The sequence below is a fragment of the Narcine bancroftii genome, chromosome 1, assembly GCF_036971445.1.
Source record: "Narcine bancroftii isolate sNarBan1 chromosome 1, sNarBan1.hap1, whole genome shotgun sequence".
Classification (NCBI taxonomy): domain Eukaryota; kingdom Metazoa; phylum Chordata; class Chondrichthyes; order Torpediniformes; family Narcinidae; genus Narcine; species Narcine bancroftii.
The window spans coordinates 70,379,511-70,402,463 of record NC_091469.1 but is presented as its reverse complement, the minus strand read 5'-3'; the positions used below and the strand labels follow the sequence as shown (position 1 = coordinate 70,402,463).

Below are 22,953 nucleotides of genomic sequence, written 5' to 3'. Positions count from 1 at the left end.
GGAGTCCTGCCAGTTGGAGACCTAGGTTAAGGGTTAGTATCTGTAGCATGCTGTCCTTCTCCAGGATAGATTTTTTTTTCCAGGGCTTTGGCGGGGGGGGGGGGAGGGGGAAGGACTGTTCAGTGGGCAACCTTGAGAAGATATTGCTATCTGCATTATTTTGATGTTCTCATCTAAGCCAGAGTTTACTGCCTTCTTTCTAATGTAGTCTGCACATGCTCATTAAATATGTTATTTTATAGTTATTAAAATGATTTTAAATATGGATGTAAAGACTTATAATTTGCTTTCTTTTAATATTAACAGCTGGAATCACCCAGCTAAACGTAAAAAGGTTTTTAAAATGTTTAAAATGGTCCACTCGCATTCATAAAGAGGACAAGCATAGCTTTATTTTTTAAAGTTTTGGAAGAGTTTGGTAATTCACTCTTCATCTCAGTATAAAATAAGAGGTGTATCAATTTTTATTGGCTCTAATGTTCCCTTTGTACATTTTAATACAATTACATATCCTACTGGTAGATTTTTAATAGTTACAGTGCACTGTGTAATCAGAAAGTTGTTCTGATTAATATGTACACACTGAATGTTGATGATCCAGAATTTTTTAGGCGGGTGTTTGCTTTCCTGCTGAGTTTGAACAAATACATGCTGCTTATGGGCAGAGACTTAAACTACTGCCTTAACCAATTAATTGACAGATCCTCTTCAAATCCGATGCTGCCTAATAAATCTGATACCTTAATCAATTCTTCTTTGTTAGATTATGGACTGGTTGATAAATGGCACTTTCTACACTCTAATTAAGGAGTTTTCTTTTTTGCCACATTTATCATCAGTATTTCAGGATTTTTTTTTGTTTGCAATTGCTCAAGTCTTCTCTTTTTGGAAAGTTAAAGGAATAGTCTCTTTTTCAGATTTGTTTATAGATGGTAGCTTAATGTCTTTGTTTGTATCCCAATTTATTTTATAACCTGAAATCTTCCCATATTCTTCCAAATTTAAATGTAATTTCCATATAGAAATCTCTTGTTCTGTCACGATACAGGTACACAATCCTTCATCCGGAACCCTTGGGGGATAGAGTGTTCCAAATTTCAGATTTTTCCAGATTTCAGAAAGCCAGATTTAAATCCACCCGAATTGTGCTGCCGTATCCTCCCCCACCCCCTTCCAGTCACCCTGCCGTCTCCCCCCATTCCCGTCCAGTCGCCCTGCTGTCTATCCCCCCAGCCCGCCTGACTCGCGCTGCCGCCTCTCTTCCCCACTTGCTGGATTTTGGAGCTTTCCGGATTTTAGATGTCTGGATAAAGGATCATGTACCTATATATTAAAACATTAATTAATTTTATATTCTTCCTGGAAGACCTTGAACTCCGTAATTTCTAAATCACTCCTAATTACCTCCACAAGTGACTCTATAGCTAAAATGAACAGAGTTGGGGATAAAAAACAGCCTTGTCTGCTAGATTTCGCCAACTGAAATGGAACTGGCATTTGTCCATTAGTTACTACTTTTGCTTTAGGGTTGTTATATAGTGCCTTAATCCAGTTTATAAAAGATTGACCAAACCCAAATTTATCTAACACTTTAAACAGAAAGTCGCACTCCAATCTATCAAATGCTTTTTCTGCATCTAGAACCTTTGCAACACTCAAATCTTTCCTTCTTTGTGCTAAATGTATAATACTGATTAACCTAGTCACATTGTCTGCCAATTGTCTCTTTTTCACAAAACATGTCAGATTCATGTTTATTAATTACGGCAATAATTTAATAATTCTATTCGTCAATATTTTCTCAGGTATTTATAATCTTAATTTAATAATGAGATAGGTCTATAAAATGAAAGTTTTAAATGATTTTTTTTTGGTATTACAATAATTATTGATGTTGAAATTAGTCTGGAAAAGTGAGTCATTGATGTTTAAGCTAATATTTCCATAAAAACAGGAATCATTAAGTGTTTAAATTTTTTATAAAATTAAGGTAGAAAACCATCTTCCTCCGGGGATTTATTACTTTGTAATGAACTAATTGCCTCCTTTGCCTCTAATTGTGTAAAACATGCACTCAATTCTGTTTGTTCTTCCATATTCAACCGAGGTAAATTTATTCCAGATAAATGTCTATTTTATTATCGGCTTTTAAAGACTCTGAGCTATATCGTTTAGAATAAAAGTTTTTAAAGATTTATTTCTCAAGGTTTATAACTAATCACATTCAAATCATTTTAATTGCATTAATCATTCTTGAAGCCTGTTCTGATTTCAATTGCCATGCTAGTTCTTTCTGTGCTTGTTTACCTAATTCATAATACCTCTGTTTAGTTCTTGTAATCATTTTTTTCCATTCTATAAGTTTGGAATGTGTTACATTGAAGATTTTATTAATTAGTTGCCTACATTTATCTCTGGAACTTAGCTTCTTAAGATCTTTTCCAACACCTTTATTTTTTGCTCCATTTGAGCTACCTCTTTTAAATAATCTTTCTTAATTTTAGAGGTGAAACATAATTTATCCTCTAATAAAATCACAAAAACCTTTTTTATTAATATTGAATTCAATCTCCATCTATACATCGTTTTCTCTTTATCTGGCATTATAATAGTCATCAAAGGTGAGTGATCAGATAAAATTCTTGTTTTATATTCAACATCTAATATCCTACTTTGTACTTGTGCATAATTAAAAATAAATCAATAAGAATCATGTTTATTTGAATTTTAAAAAAATCTTTCTCTGGGATGAATTTTCATCCATACATCTATTAAATGCAAATCCCTCATTATTACCAATGCAGCTTTTGTTGCTTTAGTTCTTACTACTCCTCTTTTAGTTCTATCTAAAATTGGGTCTAAACAAAAATTTAAGTCTCCTCCTATCAAAATATTGTCATACGGATCTGCTAAATTCAAAGAAGTTTCTTGATTAAATCTCATCATCTACATTTGGTGCAGTCAGGTTCAGAATAATCCATAATTCCAAAAATATTTGACAATGCACCATCACACATCTCCCAACAGGATTACCACATTTTGTATTTTAATTGGAATATGCCTTTTCACTAAAATTGCCACACCATTTTCCTTAGAGTTAAAATAAGCTACTAAATGTCCAATCCAATCTCTCTTAATTTCAAATGGTTTTTTTTTCAGTTAAATGAAATTCTTGCAAAAAAGCTATATCTACTCCCATCTTCTTCATATGTGTTAATACTCTTTTCCTTTTCACATGTCCGTTTAACCCATTAACATTATAATTTACAAATTTGACTGTATTACTCATCTTAATAGACCACTATTTCCTTCGCCTGTCTGTGAACCTTCCTCCCACAACCGTATCATTCCAAACCCAGCGTGCCTACACATAACTCCTCAGCAATCCAGATATAAAGAAATAGAAAGAAAATGCAAGTATACATATATCCAAACTTGTAACTATATATAAACAAAATGAACCCTCCCCAATAGGTGTTGCAATAATAAAGTCCAACACCACCTCCCTCTATTTTACGGGGCGTGACCAGAGACACAAAATCCAATATAAGTCAGAACCTCCTACCCTCCCGAACCCCAACGGTATATTTTCCTTTCATTCTTTAAATCTACTTAAAAGTTTATTTAAAACCCATAGACTAAACAAAGATAATAAAAATTTAAAAAATATTAGTTCACAATATTCTAAATTACTTTGCCTTATTAAAAAATTCCAAAGGAATTAAATCCATCAAAGAAACAAAAACATCAACAAATTTTCTTATTCTTCACTTCTTCTGAGCTCCTGGAAGATTCTGTGCAAATTCTTTACCTTCCACAAAGCTTCTCCATTAGGTATGAAGATCTTCAAGGTCGCTGGCTGGTGTAATAAAATCTGCTTAACCGGATTAAATTCTCTTCTTTTTTAATAAATCTGCACATATATCAGCATAAAACAAAACTTTGGCCCCCTTCATACTCAAGTGGGCCTCCTGTTAATCTTACCTTTTCTGCTACCAAAGATAAAATCTCTTTATCTCAGTATCAAAGAAATTTAATTAACACAGATCGTGGATTTTGAGTTGGAAGCAGTTTTGGTTTAAGAGCTCTATGTGCTCTTTCAATATCTATAGGATACTCAAAATGACCAGCTCCCAACATTTCAGGAAACCATTCTGAAAAGAAGCCAATTAGGGCTTTTTTTTTAAATTTCTTCTTTAAGACCTTGATATTGTTTCTCCTACTAAAATTTTCCAATATATCAACCTTTTGCTGTAACTTCTTATTCTCCACAGTTAAAACAGTGGTAGTATCTTCTACTATAGTCACTGTCTTCCACATGTTGCATATCTTCTTGCATTTTTTTATCATTGAACCTTCTAATTTGTCCAATTTTTTTCATCTTTTGTTAACAATCTCCAAAACGTACTTTATTTCTCCCTTTACATCTGACAATAACTCATTGTTAGATATATCTTTACCCTTACTCTTGGTTCTGCTTTTTAACAATTTTAACTTCTTTTTTCATTACCTCTTCTTCCTGCTGCTGCTCTCCTTCTTGATCTTCAGCGTCTTCGCTGCTAGATGGCTGTGAGCCTGATTCTTCTTCCACTGATGGCATCACTGAAGGCATGCACTTCCGGTTCCTTCTTGGACGCCATCTCTCCATCGCTGCGGGGCAGCGACATCAAAAGAAGGTCCCTCCAGACGATCACTCACTCGGGAGCAGCTCGAACACTAGCTCCCTGCTTCTCACCAATGGTAGGCATCAAGTCTCTTGTCTTCTCATTGCATCAGGCTCCAGGTAAGGTAGCAGATGTTTTCTCTTTTTTTTGGAGATATGTTTAAAAGTATTGTATTTAAATGTACTTCAATAGCTTTTATTGTTCAGAAATTGCTTAATTTAACTTTTTTTTTTTAAAAAAGATTTTCTAGGAGGGTTAGGTTCCACGTACTAACCCTAGAGCATCACGTGATGTCCCCCCCCTTCCATAATTAACTTGAAGCTAATGACATTATGGTCACTGGACCCAAAATGTTCACCTACACATACACAGATCAAGTACTGCATCCTCTCTTGTTGGTACCTCTATATATTGATTTAGAAATGTTTCCAATTCAATATTATTTTTAGACTTAGTATGAGTTATGATTTAATTGTTTAATTATTATAATTATAGAATTTGATGTTCTGAACAAAATAAATTATGTAATAATTATGGTTATGTTTCTAATTTACAATTGATATGTATATGATACGATTTGATTTATGTTATCATTAGTATACCTTGTGTAAAGGGTTTTTGTTAAGCTTAATAAAAATATTTTAAAAGGAAAGAAAAAGAAAACTTTCCTGAACACATTTCACAAACTCAAAGCCATCCAGCCCTTTTACAGTATGGGAATTCCAGTCAATATTTGGGATGTTAAAATCTCCGACTATCACAACGCTCTGCTTCTTACATCGGTCTGCTATCTCTCTACAGATTTGCTCCTCCAATTCTCTCTGATCATTTGGTAGTCTATAATACAACCCTATCAGTGTGGTCACTCCTTTCCTGTTCATCAACTACATCCATATGGCCTCTGTAGAGACGTCCTCTTAGCTGTCCTGACTTTGCACAACTAAGATATTTTCCCTAACTAGCAATGCCATTCCTCCCTCTTTCATCCCTCCCCCTCTACCATATCTGAAGCAATGGAACCCTGAAACATTAAGATGTCAGTCCTGCCCCTCCTACAACCAATGTCATAATCACACGTGTCAATCCATGCCCTAAACTCGACAGCCTTCCTAACAATACTCCTGCATTAAAATAAATACACCTGAGAAAATTACTATCACGTACAAACCTTTGATTTGTGTCTATACATGCGGTCCTCACATGACCTTTATCCTCCTCCCTCTCACTAACTGCTCCAACATTCTGGTTCCCCTCCCCCTGCACTGCAATTCCAAAGATGATGAACAGACAGCTAAAAAAATTCCTAAAAGCTGCAGAAAAACAGATTTCTGCCACTGTGCACACTGCGTCCAATATTTCAGGATAAGTTTTCACCATCAATTAATCGAGAGGCTAACTGAAATATCCTTACATTTCACCAATGCATTTTATTATTATAGGCATCTCAAGATTTTTGTCTTCTAATCTAAAATCTTTATTGTACACACAAATATATGAATTTTAATTTTGTCAGATTCATTAGGCTGCTTAATGACAAATATACCATTATTCAAATAAAATAAAATAATAACTCTAGAGTTTCTAATTTTAAATGTATTTATTGAGGCAAAGAGAGAAAAAGTAAACAACTACCATTCTGCCCACTCCCCCCCCCCCCAAAACAACTTGTATATCAAGGATGCAATCAATGGATTAATAATGATTATTTTACCAGTAACTTGGTCTGCTTAGTTGCTTCAGTGCTTCTGTTTTCAGCCTGTGACTTTATGGCATCAGCAAGTCTCTTGTTTAGCTTCTTAATCTGTTCTTCATACAATTCTTTTTGATCATTTATTTGATTACTGCACTGAGTACTAAATTTAAAAAAAAAATCAGAAATTTTGCTGGTAATTAGTCACTGAATCCTATTTAAATGATAAACTTTCATGGAAACAGTCAATTTCTAACTTCTTTGTAAATACATCACAATTCCAAGATTATTTGTATAACTGCAGGAAGGAGGAGGGGGAGATTAGTCTGTACACATTACATGTGCATCATTAACCTTTTTAATGCAGCACATAGCAAGTACCAAAACCATGAAATATGCTAACAAGCCAGATTAAATCTAAAATTAAAATTAGAAAAGTACCACGATAAAGGGTTCAAGTCCAAAACATTGGTTATGTATCTATCTTTTCTCTATAAAGTAAACTATTTGACCAGCTGAGTTTTTCTAGCATTGTGTTTTTATATTAAAACTAAATGTCAATTTTTAGTCAGCGTTCTATGGAGAGACTCAGATTTTCTACATTGAAGGTATTATGTTTTTTGATTCTAGATATTTCTCACAATAAAAGCTGTAAATTGTGGCGGCTCGCCCACGCAACAGGCAAACTGGCTTACGGAGTCGCAGGCAAGTCCACGTCAGATCTGATTTTGAGAGCTCCGAGTGCGAGGCAAGCTCACAGCTTAGCGACTGACATCATAAAGGTCCCAGGGTTCACAATCATCATCGGGTTCCAAGGGATTTAAACACATGTGAGAGTTCTATCAAAGTCAGTTGGTTCAACTCACTTTTAACTCTGTGTGGTTCTTTCGCTCACTGCCTGCCTAGTGCGACCACATTGGCATTTGGACGCAATGATGACTAACTCAAGCACACAGAATGCAGTTTCACTGAAACTGCCGACTTTCTGGACCTCACTGCCACAGGTCTGGTTTGAATAGTTTGAAGCCCAATTCTAGTTCAGGCAAATCATCTCGGACACCACAAAGTACTACTATGTGGTCGGTTCACTCAACCAGGTAACAGCAGGCCACATCATCGACTTCCTACACCAACCACCGGTTATGGACAGGTATGAAACAAGGCGCTCCTGTGAGTGCGCAGCACAGTTACTCCATATGGACAGCCTAGGCGACCGCGTGCCATCAGCCCTAATGAACGAGATACTGGCATTAGCAGACAGCCATAAGCCACGTTTACTGTACAAACTAGTCTTTCTCGAGCAGATGCCAGAAGATAGCTGACTCCTTGAGAGAATTATCCCAAGAGCTGTTTCAGCAAAATGTAACCATCAGTGCTAACAATGGCTGGACAGAGACGAGACGTGAGAGAGGGGGGGGGTGCGGTCTGCTAGAATACAAAAGAAGTACAGTTGCTACAAGAGATCGCAGGCGAGGCCAACTTGATGTATCAAAAAACTGCGAAAGAATGGGAACATGTGACAAAGCATCATACCAAATAAGGATATGAATAAATAAGAGTTGGGGGTCGCAAAACTCATGGGAATGGGAGAAGTAAACAAGAGCGGGCTTTAAGACGAGAGAGGAACAGCTTTTGATAGGTTAAACTAACCTATCAATTACTCAGTTAACTAACCAATCAAATTAACAAAGGAGTGGTAATTAACACAAAGAAATGTATAAAAAAAGGTTGTTGAGTATCAGTGAGTGTGCCTTCTCTAAAGGACACCCACTCTTGCAAGAACGTTGAATAAAAGGTTATATCGCTTCACCGACTGACTGAGAAATTACTTCATCAGTGAGCTGTTTCTCACACTCCTCATCACTGACAATGATTGCAGTGATTCATGCGAAGTAGCGACCTGCACAGATATCCTGTGGCACACCAAGCAGCATGGTGGGGCTTCCATCGACCAAGTTGCTGCATCATACCTCAAGGCCTGGGCCTTCCCCATGCCACAGACAAAGCCGTTGGTGTTTTTAAACCACCACATTGCCACCCACCCTGTTCTTTTCCAGGAAATACCAGGGCCGGCCATCATTAATGGCTATGGCGGCTGGCCAATACAATAACCTCCTTTACTTATGGGACCGACCCTCTGGACGAATGTTCCTCGTAGGTAAAGGAGCGGAGGTTAGCGTTTTGCCCCTCCCTCCCAAACCACAACACCCATGCCAGGAAATCAGGACCAGTGATCACCACTGCTAACAACAGCAGAATTCGCACATATGACACGCACACCACCCCACTTCAGTTCGGTTCCAGCTATTTCTCCATGGTCAACAGGTTCACCAGGTGGCCAGAGCCATACTGCTCACCGACAGGTCCTGAGTCCAACACCAGAGCCCTCATTGCAAGCTGGATTGCACGTTTCTGACTGCCTGCCAACATCACCTCAGATGGTTGGGGGGGGGGGGGGGGCAGGGCGTGAAGTTGCAGTTCACGTCCAGCCTATGGTCGGCACTAGCACAGCTACTCGGGACCCAGCTGCACCACACCATGATCTACCATCTGCAGTCCAACAGCCTGGTAGAGCTTTTCCACCAGCACCTGAATTCAGCCCTGATGGTGTGCCTCCGAGGTCCGGATTGGATGGATGAGCTCCCATGGATGCTTCTTGATACAACTCCCAAAGAAGACAGCCATGTCTTCAGCAGTTGGTATATGGTGTCCTACTAACGGTTCCAGACGAGTTTGTGCCAGCAGCAGTTGGCACAGAGGAGACACCTGCAGCAGTGCCTCCTGTCCCAACCTTGGGCCACAGCCCAACACCTTCCTTTGCAAAGGACCTCTGGGAGTATGACCACATCTTCATCTGCAGGGGCATGCACTGGACTCCACTCTTGTACAAGGTGTGCATCAGACTGAACTACATGTGTCCTTGACATGAGCGGCCATAAGGAGACCTTCACCATTGACTGTTTCAAGCTGGTGCACTTAGACCTGGAACACCCTGTGACTGTGCCACCCCCGCGCTGATGAGATTGCCCACCCAAAAAGACTAGAGATGTTGGTTGTGGATTCCACATCTTCTCCTCCTAATTCTGATTCTGGGGTGGGCGGTCATGTGGCAGCTCACCCACACAACAGGTGAACAAGCTCACTGAGTCATGAGCAAGTACACAGCAGATCAGGCTGTGAGAGCTCTGAGATCAGGGCAAGCCCACAGCCTAGCGACTCTGATCTTAAAAATCCTGTGAGACGGAAGTATGATTGGATTCCGAGGGATTTAAGCGCTCGCGAAAGTTCTATTAAAGTCAGTTAGTTCAACTCACTTTCGACTCTGCGTGGTTCTTTCGCTTACTGTCTGCCTAGTGCGATGACATAATATGATTTTTTTGTTTTGGAGGATTTACATACTTACATGTCGTAAGTTAACTTTTTCTGCATCTCCTGTAACTTTTGATTTATTGCTCCATAATCCTTTTGCAATTGTTGAAATTGTTCTGATAAAATAGGAATCATAAAGAAAATTAACAGGTCATGTCACATAAATCTACCATTTAATTGAAGTAGACAAAAGGCCCTTTCAGGTGGCCTGAACACCCCAGTGTAAAGCCCACATAATCTCACCTCTTGCAGCTCAAGACATACTCACCTGAATGCAGCAGAAATGCCTCCGAGGCGCCGACGCCAACCCTTCTCCGGGAGGGATAGTCGGCAGAGTACCGTGCTCCACCGACACACCTGAATGTGCAGCTGTTATAAGCGACTGCCTGGAGGTGAGCTGATAACTCGATCAGCCGGCGACCCAACTCCCCGCTGCATTACAGTCCCCAGCCCTGCCACCTGACAGCCCCCGCCCCACTCGGGAGAGGAGGTCGGCGGGGTCCGTTGGGGCAGGGGCAGCCAGCGGGGAATGTCAGGGCAGGGATGGCCATGGGGCAGAGGTGGCTGGCGTTGGGGCAGGGGTGGCTGTCGGGGGAGAGCCGGTGGGGGCTATCACTGCCCGGCTACCCACGTCTGCACTGGGGCTGCTCTCTGTGGCTCAAAATGTGGCCTAGCAATGGCGGTCTTCCCTACCCATAATTCTCAACGCAGCTGGAACTGTTGTGGAAAACACAGAGCGGTTCCACCTGCGTTAGGGGTTTATGGGTACGGAAGACGGCCATTGTTATGCCGCATATTTATGACGGGTGGTGCTGCGGCACCAGTCGCCCCACCTCCATCAGATCCGGAGGCGCTATGAGGCGCCTCTAGATATGAAGGGCCTTTTGAGCTGCCATCTGAAAGGTGAGTCCGCAAGTTAAGATCCGCTCAAGGCGGAGGGTCCACCTGAAAGGGCCTAAAATTACATACAGTATTTGAATTCATAGGTATTTACAAAATGTTAAACTAACTTTTACCTACAATTTTGTTTTACTAAATTTGCCTATTTATTGATTATTACAGGATTTTGCCAATTCAGATGTGAATAGTGTTCACACATTTAATCAGCTTTGCTGCTATTTACTAGCATGCTGTACAAAATCTTACATAAATGCATTGCACTGAAAATCAAAACAAAAACTTCTTTTACCCACAAAATCTTAACATCACTAACAGCACCTCTTGTCAACTTCAAATAAACTAATGCACTTTTTCCATAAAGTCATCCCTCTTTAATGATAAAACAATCAGGGACATTCTGAACTGCATTTTATTATGAAGAATTGATTTACCTTGCAGTGTCTGTATAATCTTTGTGCTACTTGTAATATTCCTCTTCAGATGTTCCTTTTAAAAAAAGTCCAAAAGCAAGAATTTGAAATGGTATTTGTTACATGAATTGACAAACAAAATTCTGTTCACTGCAGTCTCATTCAACAAATCATTACAATCTCATTTTGCAACATCTTCCTCAATTTTCATTCCTCCCAATAGAGCAATAATTATTACCCTCAATTAGCACTAGAAGTTAATGTGTTCACTGGATAATTTGGTCACTATTGCAAGATTTCCTGTAGTTCTCACCACCTCTTTTCCTGCTGTAAAATAACAAATCTAGTTCTTGTGGCAGGTGATGTTTGTGCTTCCATATGCCGTCATGTTGCTGTTGTATCTAGCTGTCACAAGACAGGAGCTGTTAGTGCTAGTTCTGCCCACTTCCTCCAAGCGTACCACTACTCAACTACCACCCCAGAACTAGCGGTAAGCAACCAACTGCTCAGCAGTTCCAAATTAGAGCGGATGTTCCACCATAGAACCGAGCAGGGAGAGCGAAAACCGACTTGCTGGAGCATCGTGTATGAAGGCTGCCGGGGGAAGGAAGTGATATCTACGTACATCTTAACAGGGTTTAATCAAGTAGAAAGCCGCAAACAATTATTGACAACACAAATAAATACAGTAGGAATCATGTGAGACACTTAATGTATGCAAAAGGTAATCACCGACAGTTGCAAAAAGTCAGTTGATTACAGATAATTACAGTTAAGGTACATGAGAAATCCAGAACAGTTGCAAACATTTGAAATACATTACCAAAACTGAAAGTTCATACTGTAAGCAGGTTGTTGGTAATTGTGAGAGTCTGTAGTGCTAATCTCAACATCTGGTAGGAAAGAGTTAACTGCAGAAAGTCAAGTAGCAGCTAAAGTCTGCAATGACACACAGGAGCTCTGCAGAGTGACTATCCATTGCTGCTTAATATCTGTAGTGTCATACAGGAGTTGACAGGTGGCGCTGTGCTGAGCAATAGTCTATTGCTGCTGGAAGTCTGCTGGCTGGCCAAGCTGTACTCTGTTGAGCAGTGCTGTGCTGGGACTGAAAAACCTGTACTATCTGCCTGGTTGGCAGGAAAATGTCACAGCAGCATCAACGACGGGCAATGTTGTACTGAGCGAGTAACTGAAAATCTATTACAATCTGCCTTGTCAGCAGGAAAAGGTCTCAGTGGCATCATTGACAGGCAGCTTTTTTTATCCTTTAGTTCGCAGGCTAATATTTGGATCACAAAACTTCCATTGGGAGGTGGCTGGCTACCCTCTGGGTTGCGTGATCTTGCCGTGGGGGAGTGAGTGGTTTTCCCCTGGATTGCGGGCTTCTTCTCTCGAGGAAGGGTTGCTGGTCGACCCCAGGTCAAGTGGTCTTTGAGAGAAGTTGGTGAAACATGGGGGATGTTCCCTCCCATCACTGCTGCTGAGATCTTTGAACAGGCAAGTTTTAAATGTCTCTGTTGAGGCTGCAGACAACTTGCTGATAAACGACCACTTCAGCGTAATGGAGTTCAGGGTGCGGTAATATTCTGGAAAAATTGACACATTAATTCTATGCTGTGTCAAGCAAAAACACACAGCCTTTTGATGTCTGCAGTTTAAAATGTTGCTGATAAGTGTTCCCCTGACCTTGCAACTTGTTGGCCAGACTTGTTGCAGTGTTCACGTGGCACACTAGACAACAGCTTGGCCTACTCCGAGTCACCAAAGAGAGTGAGTAGGTTGTAAAACAGTCTTTCAATCGTACAATCAGTTACCTTCTACGACACCCCTTGCTGTTCATTCGGTCGACCGTGAAGGGAAGAGCAACTAGTCTCCTGGTTATTTATTTGCTGACATGATGTGACACTAATTGATTTGCAGACATTCATAGCTACGGTTGACCGGAGCAGTGCAAAATAGGTTCAGCTGGGTCAGGCGATCCATCATTTGTTCCTGGCTCACTGGAGGGTTAGTGCAAGTAAGCTGCTTGTTGCTGCAAGGGATTTGAGCTTGGGCTTGCAGAGTGACCCTCGAGTGTGTCAATTATTTATTGCTGTCTCACTGGCGTGTTGCTGTAGCAAATTAATTTGAGCTTGGCCATTGAGGATGTCTGTTATTTAAGGCTGGTTCGTTGGCATGTTGCCGTTGAGCATGTCCGTTATAGGGTCTAACTACTGGCTAGACCCATTGGGGTCTGAAATAATGAGATCACACCTGAAGATGTCAGCCAGTGAAGAGAAGAGGATTTATTAGTGTTATCTGGCTTAATATAGACACACATCTGACCTGGCATCATGACATCTGAAGTGCTAACAACCTCATGACAAAGCTACATTGAGTAGGCCAGGGTTTCTCAGTAGATCTACGGGTGCTGCTGAGTCACTATTCCTCATGACTTTAGTGGCTAGTTGCCAGTAGATGGGAGGCTGTTGTTTCTAGCTGTCACAAGACAGGAGCTGTTAGCGCTGGTTCTGCCCACTCCCTCCAAGCGTACCACTACATGCTGAACATTTTCTATTAAAACATACAAGTGAGTAGCATATCTATTGGGAATCCTTCAGCAATCATGGAATTAATTTTTATTCAGCACTTTTCACAACCTCAAAATGTAAAACACTTTACATTCGTTTATTATTATCATCCAACTTGTACTAAGTACAAATGGACGAAATAGTGTCCTTCGGTCCTCGGTGTAAGAACATGCAAACACATCATATAGCACATATTTACAAGGGATTTATATGCAGTACATACACAGTAAAGCCCCTGGTATACCAAATTCAAGCAACCAGTAAAATTAAAACTTAAAATAAATAAGAATAAAATAATAGGTAAAAAATACACAAGATTAAAATTGGTGAGTCTTGCCGTTAGTTTGCCAATCCCCCACTCACATGCCAGGAAACACTTGAAACCAATTCCAGACTTATGACCAACGTAAACAAAGATTCCGTTTCACAGGATATTATTTTGGACAAACTTTCCCCCTAACCATTACCATGATGCAACAAAAACAACCAGGCAGGCGAAGATATGTGGTGCTTACCCTAAAGCAGAAGGTGGAGGAAGGTAAGAGAATGGAAAAAGGTGAAAGTCATACAATGCTTAGGGAGGAATTTAACATTGACTCATCATCCATCTACGAAATTAAGGCCCAGTCTCAGAAAATTAATAAGTTTTATATAAAGCTCAACACCAATAAGTGTTGAGTGGCGTCGCACTCGTCATACCTCCAAAATGGACTTACTCTATCAGACTCTTTTTGAATGGTTTAATTTCAAAAGGTCAGAAGGTGGTTACATATCAGGACCTATGTTGCAAGTAAAAGGAAAGGAGTTCCACAAGTAGATGTATATTGAGGCGCGCAGTGTTCTTTTTCAAATGTCTGACTTAGCAGATTCAAATTCGCCACAGTATCCGTGTATTATATTGTCTGATGAGCAGAAATCAGCGGATCATGAGGTAACAGTTAAGTTTTAGTTAGGCACTGTAAAAGTAAGTCTCAAGAAACAGGAAAATACACTTATCTGCACCCTCCAATCGCCATAGATGCCAGATCCCCGGGGTGTCACTGTATAAAAATGAATAAATAATTAAATGAATACTGCGGGAGCATCTCAGAGGGAATGTATGAGCAGCTCATCAATCATTCAGCAGTCTCACTGCCCGTGGGAAGAAATTGTTTCTCAGCCTAGGGGGTTCAGGCTCTGATACTTCTGTAGCTCTTTCCTGATGGGAGTAGCTGGAAGATGCTGTGTAGGGGTGGTAGTGGTCCTTAACGATTTTGCAAGTCCTCTTCAGACAAAGATCCTTATTATTACCAATTAAAACACATCAGCATATTTGCTCTAAACAAAATCCTTCAACCAGTAATGCAATGAGTCATATCATGTTTTTGTTTGCTGTTTAACAGAAATATAAATGAGAAAAAATTCTATTACTTCTAGTGCCATGGGATCTTTTACATCCACATGGAAGGCAGGGGAGGGTCGGGCACCCAAACCATTGCATCAGCATTATACTAGAATGACAGGTGCAAGTCTTGAACCCAAGATCAAGTCAGACTGAGATGCAGCAAGAATGCATCAAAAGGACTTGAATTATTCTGTGCCTGAGAAGGACCTCAAAGACAGTAGCACTAAGTCTCCTGTTATGAAGTGCTTTGAGAAGTCGGTTATGGAGCAAATCAACTCTGATCTCTGGATGAACAGTAAAATCCAAAACATGGTGAGAGCCAGGACACAGATATTTAAGTCCAGAGATTCAGTACACTACACAAAAAGCAGATATGACCTATAGAAAGCCATCTTCTGGGTAAAGTGGAGATTCAGTACGAGAACGGAAACAACAAAGGATAAAAGACAGCTGTGGCAGGATCTAAATGACATAATTTTCTACAAAACTACATCTGGTGCAATAGGAGTGAGCAAATGCCCTCTATACCCAATGTGACCACTGGAACAAGGAAGAACCATTGTGCATCCCTATCTCCTCTGATGATCCTCTACTGGCAGTATCTGAAGATGATGTGAGGGCTGCCTAGGAGAATGAGTCCAAGTATCCAGTCTGGCTTGAATAATCACTTGAGTCCTGAAAATCAATGTTTTCATGGATATCTTCAACATCTCACTCCAACAAGACATGGTACCCATCTGTTTCAAACAGGCCTCAATCATACCAGTGTTCAAGAAGAGTGTGGTAACTTGTCTAAATGTCTGTCAACCAGTGGCACTCACATCCACAGTGATGAAGAGTTTTAAGAGGCTGGTGTTGAAGCATATCATCTCCTGCCACCCCAGCAACAGGTCAATGGCAGATTACATCTCACTGGCTCTGCACAAAACCTTAGAAAACCTGGACTGCAAAGTTGCATACATCAGGATGCTCTTCATTGTCTACAGTTAGGCATTCAACACAATCATCCTCTCAAAACTCTGATCAGCAAACTCAAAGACTTAGGCCTCAATATCCCACTCCGTAATTGGATACTGGATTTCCTCTTCTCCAGATCCAAATCAGTGAGGATTAGCAAAAACATCTCCTCTACAATCTTCACCAGTACCTTAGCCCCCTGCTCTGTTCGCTTTCCACTTATGACTGTGTGGCTCGGTACGACAACTGCACTATTTACAACTTTGCTGATAATACCACAGTTGTGGGCTGCGTAAAAAAGGTGTACTGAGTCAGCATATAGGAGGGAGATTGAAAACTTGGCTGAATCGTGAACTATTACAATCTTTCATTCAACGTCACCTAAACCAAGGAGCCAATTGTAGGCTTTAAGAAGGAAAAAACAGAGGTGTTCGATCCTGTGATCATTGGGGGAAATTAGAGGTGAAGAGGGTGACCAAATTTAAATTTCTGGGAGTCACCATCTTGGAAGACTTTTCCTGGGCCCATCAGACAAATTAATGTAAAAGCACAGAAATGCTGGAGGAGCTCAGCACATCTCACAGAATCCATAGAAAGATATATAGTGTCCTCCATAATGTTTAGGACACATTTTTCCTTTATTTGCCCCTGTGCTCCAGTTTTAATTTTGTAACCAAGCAATTCACATGTAATTAAAGCGCACATTCCATATTATATTCAAAGTTATTTGTGTACATTTGGTTTGACTATGTCAAAATTACAGCATTTTTTATACATAGTTTGCCCATTTCAAGGCACCATAATATTTAGAACATTTGGCTTCACAGACATTTGTGATGACTCAGATATACTTTATTGCTTCATTGGTGCAGGCATAAGAGAGCTAGGCTTGCTTCTAAGCCTTTGATCACCTTTGGAGTCTGTAGTTGCAATTCTTCAACAGAAGGACCAAAGTTGTGCCAATGAAAGTCAAAGAAGCCATTATGAGACTGAAAAATAAGAATAAACCAGTAAGGGACATCACCCAACCTTACAATTACCAAAATCAATTGTTTGGAAGATTAAGAAGAAAGAGAGTACTGGTGAGCTCAGTAATCGTAGAGGGACTGGTAGGTCAAGGAAGACCTCCATTGCTGATGCCACAATAATTCACATCGTAATGAAGAAAAATCGCCAAACATCTATCCAGTAGATCAGAAATACTTGTCAGGAGGCAGATGTGGATGTGTCAATGACTACTGTCATGAACAGAAAAACAGACACTACACTTCAAGATGCAAACCACTAGAGAACCACAGAAACAAGATGACCAGATTACAGTTTGCCAAGAAGTATTTAAAAGAACCTGCAGAATTCTGAAAAAAAAATGCCTTGTGGACAGATCACCAAGATCAACTTGTATTAGAGTGGCAAGACCAAAGTGTGGAAACATAAAGGAACTGTCCAAGATCCAAAACATACCACCTCATCTGTCAAACTTGGTGTTATAGCCTGGGCATGTATGGCTGCCACAGGTACTGGCACACTTACCTTCATTGATGATGTAACTGCTGATGGCAGCAGCAAAGTTAATTCTGAGGTGTATAGGAACATCTTATCTGGTCAAGTTCAAGCAAATATCTCCAAATTCATTGGATGACACTTCATCCTTCATCAAGACAATGGTCCAAAACACATTGCTAAAGCAACAAGAGTTTTTCAAAGCTAAAAACTAAATTCTTGAAGGGCCAAGTCAGTCACCCAATCTAAATACAATTGAACATACCTTCCATATACTTAAGAGAAAACTTAAGGGAACAAGCAGAAGTTGAAGTGGCTGCACAAGAGGCCTGGCAGAGCATCGCCAGAGAAGATACTTAGCACCTGGTGATATCTTTGAATTAGACTAAGCAGTCATTGTATGAAAGGATATGCAACAAAGTACTAAACATGACTACTTTATATACATGCCATTTTTATGTCCCAAATACTATGGGTGCCCTGAAATAAGGGGACTATGTAAAAGTGCTGTAATTTCTACATGCTCAAACCAAAATGTACACAAATATTCTTTAAAATTGGGAATGTGCACTTTAATCACATGTATTGTGTGATTACAAATTTAACACCGTGGAGCACAGGGGAAAATAAAGAAAAAAAGTGTCTTTGTCCCAAACATTATGGAGGACACTGTCTTACCGATATTTGAGGTCTTCCTCAAAGTGTGTGCAATGGGAATCTCCACCCAATTCCCTTGCCGACAAGTCTGTCCGTGGTCTCAAGCACTGCCAAGCTAAGACCACTCGCAAATTTGAGGAAAAACATGTCATATTCCACCTGGGCAACCACCAACAAGATGCCATTAACATAGACTTCTCTGGCTTCCACTAACCCCACCTCTCGACTTTTCCTTGTTCCTTTCCTCCACCTCTCTCTCTCTCTCTCTCTCTCTCTCTCTCTTTTAACAGAGCCAAAACCAATCCCATTTCCCACTATCAATTCTCACCTTTCCTATGTCCAGGCCTCTTATCATATCCAATTAACACAGTTTTCTGTTGGTTTGTACTCCTCCCCTCCCATTCTTCCCTTTTCACTATTTTTTTTTAATATGGACCACTTGCCTGCTTTTTGCTCACACCCTGAGGAAGGACTCAGACTCAAAATGTCAATAATCTATCTTCCAACTCCTATGGACATTGCGAGAACTGCTGAGTTCCTCTGGCATTTTTATGTTTTTACTACAATCATAGTGTCTGCAATCTTTCATGCTTTATTCCATATTAATTAATGTGACAGAATATGTTGTATTTTATATTGCATATAGATATGAGTTTGGGAGATAAAGTGTGGCAGGTTTTTTTTAGTGTAGGTCACATACAAACACTAAAAACAGTTCTCATTTAAAATACTGGAGCTCTGCTCAAGCTAAACTGGCTAGCTCTGAATGGATTGTGGTTATGAAAAGCCACAGATGAAAGAACTCGAAGGATTAGGTTTGGAGCTGCAGTTTGTCTGAGTGGAAGTTGCTGATCTAGGAGGGTCATGTGGTTTGCAAGCAGAGAGAAAACTCAGGCTTTTCTTTGAGGGGGGGAGAAGAGGAAATTCAGTTCTGCATATACACTTTCAGCAGCAGAAGCTGGAACTGGAACAGGAAAAGCTGGCAAGCTTGTGGAAAAACCCCATTTGGAAGACGGGATGTGAGTGCTTAATTCCACCTTGTGGTCCATACAAGAGGAGACGACTGGCTGCCTAATGTTCCACTTGAAATAAGAGAAACAAAAAGGAACTCTGTGATGACCTGAAAGAAAGAGGTTAACATCTGGAAAACCCTGATGGGGCAAGTTTCTTTAGAAAGACACTGACGTGGCTGATTAAAAGGGATCAGTTTGTGTCCAGGAACAACAAAACTCTCTCTGAAAACCGACAAGAACCTTCCTGAGCGGTAATCATTTACCTTTCAAACACCAAAACCTGGTGAAATTCATAAATGTTAAATTCTGTGCACAGTATAAGAATTGCCTGCAACCAGTGAACTTGGAGGAATGAGAAGTGAGATTGGACTGTGAATCAAATAACTTTTCTGAACTTACATATGCTTAGAATTAGAAGGGGGTTAAGTTAGGTTAGTTCAGTTAATAGTGATAAGATAAAGTTTGATCCTATTTTCATATTTAAAGATAATTAAAAGAAAACTGAGGTCCTCCATCAGCCAGCTCCCCACCATGACTACCAGCCCCCCCACATCTCCATCGGGCACACAAAACTCAAAACGGTCAACCAGTTTACCTATCTCGGCTGCACCATTTCATCAGATGCAAGGATCGACAATGAGATAGACAACAGACTCGCCAAGGCAAATAGTGCCTTTGGAAGACTACACAAAAGAGTCTGGAAAAACAACCAACTGAAAAACCTCACAAAGATAAGCGTATACAGAGCCGTTGTCATACCCACACTCCTGTTCGGCTCCGAATCATGGGTCCTCCTACGGCTCCTAGAACGCTTACACCAGCGTTGTCTCCGCTCCATCCTCAACATCCATTGGAGCGCTTTCATCCCTAACGTCGAAGTACTCGAGATGGCAGAGGTCGACAGCATCGAGTCCACGCTGCTGAAGATCCAGCTGCGCTGGATGGGTCACGTCTCCAGAATGGAGGACCATCGCCTTCCCAAGATCCTGTTATATGGCGAGCTCTCCACTGGCCACCGTGACAGAGGTGCACCAAAGAAAAGGTACAAGGACTGCCTAAAGAAATCTCTTGGTGCCTGCCACATTGTCCACCGCCAGTGGGCTGATATCGCCTCAAACCGTGCATCTTGGCGCCTCACAGTTTGGCGGGCAGCAACCTCCTTTGAAGAAGACCGCAGAGCCCACCTCACTGACAAAAGGCAAAGGAGGAAAAACCCAACACCCAACCCCAACCAACCAATTTTCCCCTGCAGCCGCTGCAACCGTGTCTGCCTGTCCCGCATCGGACTTGTCAGCCACAAACGAGCCTGCAGCTGACGTGGACTTTTACCCCCTCCATAAATCTTCGTCCGCGAAGCCAAGCCAAAGAAAGAAAAAAGAAAAAAGCAATTTTTGTTTAAGTAACCATTTGTCTTGGTGAATATCTATTGCTGCTAGGTTTTGGGTTCCTCTGGGCCTGTAACAATGTTATCGTGAAGAAAGCATATCAGAGCCTCTTCTTCCTCATGGATTTGCGGAGGTTCAATATGACATCGGAAACTTCTACAACATGTTGACTGGCTGCATCATGGCCAGGTACAGGGCCACTGATAACAGCAAAAAGATCTGCAAAATGTAGTGGACACTGGCCAGTAAATCAAAGGCAAAATTCTCCCCACTATCAAGAAAATCTACATTGAACACTGCTTTCACATGTGCTCTGTTCTCACTACTGCAATCAGGAAAGAGGTATAGGTGCCACAAGACTTGTACCAGCAAGATCAGAAATAGTTGCTAACCCTCCACCATCAGACTCCAAAACAACAGACTCAAAGTCACATTTAAGGACTCTTGCTTTGCACATTACTTATCACTGAACATTTATCCTTTTCTGTACTGCAGTTTGCTTCTCTTTTTATACACATCTTCCTTCTTGAGTACAGTTAACAGTTACAGATAATTAAAAATTCTGCCCAGCCTGCAGGGAAAAGAATCCCAGGGATGTATGATGTATGTACTCTGACAATAAATTTGAACTCTGACGTACTTCCATTCACCTATGGTCACAACAGATCAAGTGTAGATGCCATCTTGTTAGCCCTCCACTAGGTGTTAGATTACCTTGACCACAGTGGTTGTACATTGACTATAGCTCAGCGGTCAACACAATCTTTCCAACAAATGACCGCACTAAAGGATCTGGAACTCAGTTCATCCCTCTGCAACAGGATCCTCAACTTCTTCATCAGCAACATCATCTCCCCTTCACACTCTCTTTCAAAGTGATGGTAACAGGACAATTGTGGCTGTTGCCCATTTTTAAGTGGCCCAGGGTGAATTTTAAAAATAAAATGGAATATGACCCATTAGAACATAGTCATTTTGAACAATACTAAACCAACCATTGAAATGTTGCTCACAATGAAAACGTTTGCCTCAGTTGATAAAACTTGGAGGAACCGAAAAGACAGAAAATAGCAAAGGAGTGCCAAAAATTTCAGACACGGTGTGAAAAAGAATACTTTTTCACAGAAGTCAAGGGGAAGTGTGTTTGTTTGAATTGTAAGGAACCTGTTAACTTTAACAGTCTATCTTTAATAGCCCATCTACAGGTTGACACATTGCAATCATAATCATTAAAGTGGACACTTGGGCCATGAACTGTATTCACTGAGAGTTGTGGAGGAATGACCCTTTCTTGATCATTGCTCCTGTTGTTATTTTGCACCCGGCTTTTTATTTTGCACTGCTTATTGAATGAGAGTTTTAAAGAGTTTCATTGTTTTCATTTAAATTAAATTTAAGAGCAGCAGGCAGAGAAATGCCTACTGTAATATGTGAGCACATTAATAAACTACTATAATGTCAACAATTAAACTCCAGTAGTGTCATATAGTAATTTTGATAGAAAATGAATATTTGAGGGCACTCGAGTTTTCTGGACTAAAAACACAATTTTTCCTGCAGTGTAACTGGTTAAAAACTTCCAGGGTTAATGTTCTTTGGCCCATGACTCCTTATATTTTTCTATATGTGGCCCACAACTAAAAAAGTTTGGCCACCCCTGTTCTACACTCATGGCTACGTTGCCAAATTCAGCTCCAGATTGATCTGCAAATTTGCTGACGACATCACCATTGTTGGCTGAATTACTGGAAATGACGCATTCGAATACAGAATGGAGATTGAGAATCTGGTTGGGTGGTGTCAAAACAACATCACCAAGATATTGTTGACTTGAGGAAGGAGAAGCCAAGGGATCTGTCTACATTGATGGAATGGAGGTGGAGAGGGTTAGAACCTTCAAGTTCCTGGTAATCCATATTTTGGAAAACCTTTTCTGGAGCTAGCATATTGAGGAAACCGGAAAACAACGCAAACCAACACCTCAATTTCTAAAGGAGAATGAAGAGATTTGGCATGTCGTCAAACTTCTACAGGTGCACTGTCTGGTTTGGGAATTCAAATGACCAGAAACTCAGACAGCTTCATTGGATAGCAAACATTGCCAGTTATGTCACAGTCTCTGACCTACCAGCCACTGAAGGTAGTGAACATCATAAAGGATCTCCATCGCTCTGGTCACAACTTCTTCTCACCGCTACCTTCTGAACTTGACAACCAGCACATTTAGATCCAAGAACAGTTTCTTTCCAACAGCTCTCTTGTTGCACTAATCATAGACTGCTCGGATATCACAAAAGCACTATTCCAGTATTTATCCTTATTTTAATAATTTTTTAAAATATGTATTGTCTCTTTTATTCAATTAAGTACACTATTGAAGTCTTTTTTATACTACTGCAGTTTTTTTTTTAAACACAAAGGGCCAATTCTATTGACACCAGAGCAATTGCTTAA

General features: G+C 40.5%; 1 protein-coding gene across 1 annotated transcript in view; it reads right to left on the bottom strand.

Annotated features, from left to right (window-relative positions):
- LOC138739282 (Golgi membrane protein 1-like) overlaps positions 1–22,953 on the bottom strand; it is a 63,036-nt gene that overhangs the window by 12,768 nt on the left and 27,315 nt on the right. The window contains exons 3-5 of the mRNA XM_069891450.1: positions 11,055–11,109; positions 9,758–9,839; positions 6,376–6,517 (exon numbers count right to left, since the gene is read on the bottom strand). Of these exons, the coding sequence (XP_069747551.1) occupies positions 6,376–6,517; positions 9,758–9,839; positions 11,055–11,109 (279 nt within the window). The remainder of the gene's footprint in view (positions 1–6,375; positions 6,518–9,757; positions 9,840–11,054; positions 11,110–22,953) is intronic.